At 36.1% G+C, this 8,502-nt stretch overlaps 1 protein-coding gene across 1 annotated transcript in view; it reads left to right on the forward strand.

Moving 5' to 3' along the window:
• Positions 1-856: 856 nt before the first annotated feature.
• LOC103586801 (follistatin-related protein 5) overlaps positions 857-8,502 on the forward strand; it is a gene marked incomplete at its 5' end in the record, with an annotated part of 98,894 nt that continues 91,248 nt past the window's right edge. Inside the window, one exon of the mRNA XM_008568133.1 lies at positions 857-1,006. Coding sequence (XP_008566355.1) covers positions 857-1,006 — 150 coding nt within the window. The remainder of the gene's footprint in view (positions 1,007-8,502) is intronic.

Genomic DNA, 8,502 nt, shown 5'->3' on the forward strand with positions numbered 1-8,502 from the left:
ATAGACTAGTAAATAAAAGAAAAGGCTGAAAAAATAAATCATGACCTAAATGACATTTTTCTTGTACTTCTATTTATGATGTGTCTCCCAACATGAGTAACAAAGGCTCATATCCCTTAAACAATTATTTATTGACAAAACAAAAGAAAGGAGGAAAAGGGGGTATTTTTTGCCTCATTTATGACCATCTAACATAAACCATACAATCTTCAACCAGAAGGCACTTCGAGGGTAAAGGAGCTTGATAAAAAGTCTTGGGTAGATTAAGGGATTTTGTAAAATTTGACCTTGATACCAAAAAGGATAACAAAATAACCATTGTAAATAACAACCTTAGCATAATATCTCTAAAATTCTAATTCACCAAAAATTAGAAGACTCTTGCGGTCATTTCTAGGGGATCTGGCGACTTTTGACAAGACCATGTATGTGGCCTGGGGGCAGCCACCAATGTTCTGAGAACTCTGAATATACTTTAGTGTAACATTTATTCTGTTAAAGAAGCTTGAGACTGGAAGAATTTGGGGGAAAAGATTGCACTTATGTATTTCTGAAGTTGCCGAGTTATAAACAAGTAGTAAAAAATGAAAGGACTATACGCTTCACTAGAAAACTAAGTAATTACATACATGAAATTTATTTAAAAGGGATCTCATTCACGTTGATTTCTATAGTATTTAATGAAATTAAATATGCTCTATCTACTGCTTTATTTGATTTAACCCTTTCTATATACATATTTAACATTTGATGTTGAAAGTAGCAAAGCACCAAACATTGAATTTTACCCATAACGTTGGAAAGCCCATGTTATAATTTAAAATATAAATTTCATTTTCTGCTTCCTAAATGACAGGATGAAGTCTGTCCCAAAGCTGAAGGGGATGAAGTTCAGCGGTGTGTGTGGGCCTCGGCAGTTGATGTCAAAGACAAGTTTATTTATGTGGCGCAGCCAACTTTGGACAGAGTCCTTATCGTTGATGTGCAGTCCCAGAAAGTTGTTCAGGTATGATTGATTTCTAGCTTTGAAAGTGAGTGTTTAAAAACTACTACTTTAATACAAGAGTCTTTACCAGCTAATTTGTATGTTGCCATTTTATTGCCATTGATAACAGGTTTCATTACTTGGATAACTGGAAAACGTATGCATTTTCTGAAGACTCTCCTCTCATTTGGCTCCTTGAGTCTGATTATAAAGGGAGTACTTTAAATATCTTTTGTTTTGAAAAGTTAGATTCACAAGCACATTGTAATGTTAACATGACCAGTTCGTCACAAATCACCCTCACAGTAGCTTATTCAGTCTGGAGAAAGGAAAGGCCCAGTGAGAAGCCAGTTATATATTCCTAGTTATAATTACAGAATCAGAATGAAATCTTCCTTCTTCTACTCTTATCAAAAGCCAAGGTAACAGGAGGATTCACTAGATAATAGTAACTTAGTAGGATATGATAGTAGTAAAACAAGTAATATGTACACAGGTTAAGGATAAAAACAATCTCTAATAAACATTGCCAAGGTCATTTTTTTCACAATCCTCTGACTTCACACTTCTAGTTTGAGTCACCAACCATTTCATCCCTTGCTGTTTCCAAGGCTGTGCTGCTTGGGCAATTAACCTGAGCCCATTGCACAACACCCAAAGGGTGGAGCGGCATTTGCCTCTAGGCGGTCTGGTGCCACAGTCTGGCCTCTTGACTATCTTCATCTATTGTTTCTCAGCTCAGAGGAAATAAAGTTGCTTTTGAAATATGTGTAATATATTAAATTGGAATCATAACCATAAATATTTTACAAAGTTATATTAAGGATTAGATGAATTAGTGCAAGTAAAGCATTTATAGCAGACCTTGGCACATGCAAGTGCTATACCCCTGTTTACTATCAAAATTTCTGAGAGACAAACTATTCCTTACTTTTACAGAGAATTATTTGAATTGATATTGGTTTGAAATTGACCCTCTAATTTTCAGTCCTGACTAGAACTAGAAAAAGTGCCAAGTTCAAAGTAGGGCTAAACATTTTAAGAGTAATTGACAACTTTATCCATCCGACCATTCATCCATATATTGTGTGTTTTCTTGATTGCTTAATATGAGATGTGTTCAGTATCATAAATAAGGGATAGAAAGTGTTTCTACTAGAAATCTCTGCTACCTCCAGGATTACAAATTTATAGTGGATAATTAGTCTACTGGTTCAGTTTCTAATATGAATGCAATAAAGGTCAATATGAGTGAGAACTTCACAAACTATAATAAACTGTAAGCATTAGGCCATTTCTGTCCCTTATAACAAAATACTTGAAACTGGGTAATTGATAAAGAAAACAAAATTTATTGCTTACAGTTTTAAGGCTGGGAAGTACAAAGTCCAGTGAACACATCTGATGAGGGTATTGGTGGTGGTGATAGTGACCTAAAGGGGTCTCACATGGCAGAAAATCATGGAGCAGAGAGAGAAACACTGACCTCCTCACTTACTCTCCTTTTTAAAGCTCGCCAAACCACACTCATGACTACCATTTTTAATCCATCTTCTGTGGTGTGGTTCTACAATCAGATCACCTCTTAAAGGCCCTACATCTCAATTACCATAATAGGATTCCCCATCCTCAACGGTTACAGTGGGGATTGAGTTTGGGGGGCATATTAAACCCAAGGCATTCTTCCCCTGGCCCCCAAAAACTCCTTTTCACATACACATATATTCACTTCATCCTCAAAGTCTTAACTTGTTTCAGCTCAAAAGTCCAAAATTCAAAGTCCTACCTGGAAATCAAAAACAAGTTATTTACTTCTAAGATACAATGGTGGGGCAAGCATAGGGTACATATTCCCATTCAAAAAGGGAGAAACACGCCAAAAGAAAGAAGTAACAGGTCCTAAGCAAGTTTGAAATCCAGCAGGGCGGGCAATAAATCTCAAAGCTGGCAAATCATGTACCTTGATTCCATGTTTGACCTCCTCTGCATGCTGGTGTGGGGGTTGGGTCCCCAAGTCCTCAGGCAGCTCCACTTCTATGGCTTTTCTAGTCTCACATGGTGCTTTGGCCTTCACAGGCTGGCATGGCACACTTGTAGCTCCACAGGTCTGGGGTCTCCATGGCAGTCCCGTTCTCATGGTTTTACTAAGCATGGCGCTGGTGAGGTTTTTCTGCTGGAACTCCAACCTCAAATTTCCTCTCAGTACTGCTCTGGTGAATTCCGTCTGAGGTAACTCCACCCCTGGGACAGATTTCTTCCCAGGCCCCCAGGATTTTCCATATATCCTTTGAAATTGGGGTGGAGGCTCCCAAGCCTTCAGAGCTCTGGTATTCTGTGAGCCTGCAGACCTAACACCACTGGGACGCTGCCATGACTTTTGGCTTATGTTTTCCAAAGTTGTGAGTCCAGCCACACCTGGGGCCAATTTAGCCACGGCTGGAATAGCTGAAACAGCTGTGGTTCTGGTGTTTGAAGCAGCTTCCTGAGGTGGCCCTGGGTGGTGAGTTCATGGAAGTCACCTCAGGCATTCTCCAAGATCATTCTGTTTCCCTAGGCTTTGGGGCTTGAAATGGAAAGGTTGGCAGCAGAGGCTTCTGCAATGCCTTCAGGGCCTTTTCTCCCTTCTCTTGATAATCCCTTTCTTTTGTACTAATCTTAGTATCATTGAATTATTCCTCTTGAAAATGCTCTCTGATTCTCTACCATATGGCCAGGCTGCAAATTTTCCAAATCTTCATGCTCTGCTTTCCTTTTAATTATAAGTTCTGGTTTTATGTCATGCCTTTGCTGCCTAACTCATCATAGGCTGTTGCAAGTAGCCGTGAAGCTTCCTTAATATTTTGCTGCTTAGAAATTTCTTCTGCCAAATGTTCTGGTTCACAACTCTTAAGTTCCAACTTCCACAAAGTCCTAGGGCATGGACACAATGAAGCCAAGTTCCTTGCCAGTTCACAGCAAGGTTGAGCTTTGCCCCAGTTTCTAATAAACTCCTCATTTACATCTGAGGCCTCCTTAGAATGGTCTTTACAGTCCGTATTTCTATCAGCATTCTGGTTGCCACCACATAACCAGTCTCTAAGGCATTCTAAACTTACCCTGGTTTTCTTGTCTTCTAAACTCCCACCAGCAGGTAGGCTTTTTCTAGCCTGTTCCTCCAAATTCTTCCAGCCTCTGCTCAACACCCAATTCCAAAGCCATTTCCACATTTTCAAGTATTTGTTATAAAGCAACACCCCAATTCTGTGATACCAATTTTCTGTTAGTCCGTTTCTGTTGCTTATAACAAAATATGCAGAACCTCGTATTTCATAAAGAAAACAAAATTTATTGCTTACATTTTTGGAAGCTAGGCAGTCCAAAGTCCAGGGAACACATCTGATGACAGTCTTGGTGGTGGCAACAGTGACCCAAAGGGGTTTCATGCGGCAGAAAATTATGAAGCAGAGAGAAAGAAACTAACCTCCTCTTTCACTCTTTTTTTAAAGTCCTCCAAACCATGCCCATCACCACCATTATTTTTTTTATTTTGAATATTCATGAGATACAAAGCTGATTGTCCGCCCTCCTGCCCATGATGGGGGCCAGATTCATATTGGGGACATATCAATTACCAGAAATTGCTTTTGTACCCTTTGCCCCTTCCAATTATCCCCCGACCTCCTTCCCCTTCCCCCTCTCCCCTCAACTTCAATTTGTAGCCCTAGGAATATTCCCTCCCTCTGTTGGATCATGGGACTACTGTGGTCTTTCTTTCCTGCCTTCCTTTCTCTCTTAGCTCCCATATATGAGTGAGCACACAAGGTATTTATTCCTCTGTGCTTTGCTTGTTTCATTCAATGTAAGTTTCTCCAGGTTCATCCATGTTGTTGCAAATGGGAGTATTTCATTCTTTTCTAGGGAAGAGTTGTATTCTATAGTGTATATATACCACAGTTTCCTTATCCAATCATCTATTAATGGACATTTAGGTTGGTTCTGTATCTTGACTACTGTAAACAGAGCTGTGATGAACATGGGAGTGCAGGTATCTCTTCGACATGATGAATTCCATTCCTCTGGATAAATACCCAGAACAGGGACTGCTGGATCATATGGAAGACCTATCTGTAGTTTTTTGAGAAACTTCCAAATTGTTTTCCAAAGTGGTTGTACTAATTTACATTCCCACCAACAGTGCAGTAGTGTTCCCTTCCCTCCACACCCTCACTAGCATTTGTTATTCACCATCTTTTTGATCATAGCCAGTCTAACTGGAGTGAGGTGGTATCTCAGTGTGGTTTTAATTTGCATTTCCTTGATGACTAGTGATGTTGAGCATTTTCTCAAGTATCTGTTGTCCACTTGTATGTCTTCCTTTGAAAAATGTCTTTTCAGCTCCTTTGCCCATTTTTTAATAGGGTCATTTATTTTTTTACTGCATAATTGCTTGAGTTCTATGTATATTCTGGATATTAGTCCCTTGTCAGATGCATAGTTGGCAAAAATTTTCTCCCACTCTGTAGGTTGTCTTATTACTCTGTTGATTGTTTCTTTTGCTGTGCAGAAACTTTTTAGTTTGATATAGTCCCACTTGTTTATTTTTTCTTTTGCTGCTTGTGCTTTTGCTCACGTTCATAAAGCCTATGCCCTGACCTAACTGCTGAAGTGTTTCACCTATATTTTCCCTTAGTAATTTTATGGTTTGGGGTCTTATACCTAGATATTTATTCCATTTTGATTTGATTTTAGTATATGGTGAGAGCTGCATATTTAGTTTCGTTCTTCTGCATATGGATATCCAGTTTTCTCAGCACCACTTGTTGAAGAGGCAATCTTTTCCCCAATGTAGATTTTTGTTGCCTTTGTCTAATATCAGATGGCTATAAGCCTGAGGAGCGATTTCTGGGTTCTCTACTCTACGCCACTGGTCTGAATGTCTATTTTTATACCAGTACCATGCTGTTTTGGTTACAACAGCTTTGTAGTATAATTTGAAGTCAGGAAGAGTTATGCCTCTGTTTTTTCCATTTCTGTGAAGAATGTCTTTGGTATTTTGATGGGGATTGCCTTGAATCTGTAGATCGTTTTGTGTAGTACAGACATTTTCACAATGTTAATTCTTCCAATCTAAGAGCATGGAATATCTTTCCATCTTTTTGTGTCTTTTTTAATTTCTTTCAGAAGTGGCTTGTAATTCTCATTGTAGAGGTCTTTCACTTCCTTGGTTAAGTTGATCCCCAGGTATCATATTTTTTTAGTGACAGTTGTAAATGGGCTTACTTTCTTTATTTCTCTTTCCGTTAATTCATTGTTTGAGTATATAAATGCTACTGATTTCTGGGCATTTATTTTGTATCCTGAAATGTTACTAAAGTTATTAACCAGCTCTAGGAGTTTTTTGATAGAGTCTTTAGGTTTTCCANATCACTCTTCAAGGCCCCACTTTTCAGTTACCATAATAGGATTTCCTACCCTCAACAATTACAGTGGGATTAAGTTTTGGGGGGATATTCAACTCAAAGCACTATAACATTATAACATATTATAACATTTATGTAATAAGTATATCATATATTATTCAATATTATAAAACTTCAGATTTAGGAGGAGAATGTAACATAAATGTAAATAGAAATCTACATCTAAATGTATTGAAGTGAAACAACCAAACATGAAGGCAAACAGATCTTACAAAAGGAAATTAGGTACTAGAAGACAGTAGCAAATTTCTCAATAGAGATAAGAGAAAACAAAAGAAAGTAAAATAATATTATTAAAAGACTAAGTGAAAATAAAAGATACTCCAATATCACATGGCCAATGAAAAATAATTTTAAAAGTAGAGAATAATTTCTTTATTTTGTCAGATGCATACAAACATAAACTTTACCACTAAAATAAATTGAAATAAAACTGAAACTAAAATTGTTTACTTCAGAGAGAAATGAACTGAGCAATAAATTTGATCTGAGCAAAGAAGAATGAACTGAGCAATAAAGTTGATCTGAGCAAAGAAATTGGTTAACATATGATCTATTAAAATATTGACTGAAAATAATTATAAGGATATTCTCTGTGTTTAAGTCTGACGTTTTGAAAAGTGTGAAAACACAGGTCAAATATAGTAACAAAACTATTTAAATATTGTATAAAAAAAATCTAAGCATAAAAAGGGAATGATTTGATTTGAAATATCGTAAGATTTTCTGTATTATTTGGGAATGGGAATAAGTTGGGTTATCCATGGATATGGACTAAAGTGGTGAACTGAAAGATAAAAAGAAAATGACTGGGCTGAATAATGAAAATCTGGCTATATGCAGATTATAAGAGAGATGTTCTTTATATAATTGTCTATCAAGAATCCTATCCTCAGCAAAATAGTCCTTTCAAAGAAATTGACAGTTCTAGATAAACAAAAGCATAGGTAGATTTTTTACCACTGGGCTGGACCTGCAAGAAATACTCAAGAGAATCCTGCTGGACACCAGATGTAACTGAAAGCCATATGAAGAAATAAAGATCTCAATAAAGGTAAAAAAATCATGGGCAATTATAAAAGCTAGCATTATTGTAATATTTTGTAACTCCACTTTTTGTTTTCTACCTGATTTGAGACTAATACATTTAAAAAATATTAGTCTAAAAGCTAGTATTATTATAACTTTAGTTTGTAACTCCACATTTTGTTTTCTATGTAATCTAAGGAAATGATGCATTTAAAAGAATTATTTGTTTATGTTTTGAGGCACACAATATAGAAATGTAGTTTTGTGACATCAACAACTGAAAGAAATAGGGATGAAGTACTTAAAGGAGAAGAGTTTTTGTATGTTATTGAAGTTAAGCTGGTATAAATTTAAATTACCGTTGCATAACTTCAGGATGTAAAATGTCATCCCCATGGTAATCACAAAGAAAATAGCTCTAGCATATATACAAAAGGAAATGAGAAACAAATTTAAACATTTCTTTATAAAAACACAAGTGAATATTAAAGAAGACAACACAAGAAATGAAGGAAAAAATCTATAAGGCATATAGAAAACAAATAACAAAATGACAGAAGTAAGTCCCTCCTAATCAGTAATTACTCTAAGATAAAACTCTTCAAACAAAAGACAGAGATTGTTGAAATGGATTTAAAAACAAAAAGAGATCCAACTATATGTTGTCTACAAGAAACTTGCTTTAGATTCAAAGACACTAAAAAGTTTAAAGTGAAAAGATGGAAAAAGATATTTCAAGTAAATAACAACCAAAAAGAGCAGAAGTGACTATGCTAATATAATTCTCAATAGACTTTAAACCAAAAATATTTATGAGACAAAAACATTGTCTATTAAAAGATTCAATACAGCAAGTATATGTAGCAATTATAAGCATTTTCATACTTAATAACAGACCATCTCTATTAAAAGATTCAATACAGCAAGTATATGTAGCAATTATAAGCATTTTCATACTTAATATATGAAAAATATATGAAGCAATGGTTGAGAGAATTGAAGGGAGAAAAAGACAGTTGAAGGCTATAC

The sequence above is a fragment of the Galeopterus variegatus genome, unplaced genomic scaffold (genome assembly GCF_000696425.1).
Source record: "Galeopterus variegatus unplaced genomic scaffold, G_variegatus-3.0.2 Scaffold378, whole genome shotgun sequence".
Lineage (NCBI taxonomy): Eukaryota > Metazoa > Chordata > Mammalia > Dermoptera > Cynocephalidae > Galeopterus > Galeopterus variegatus.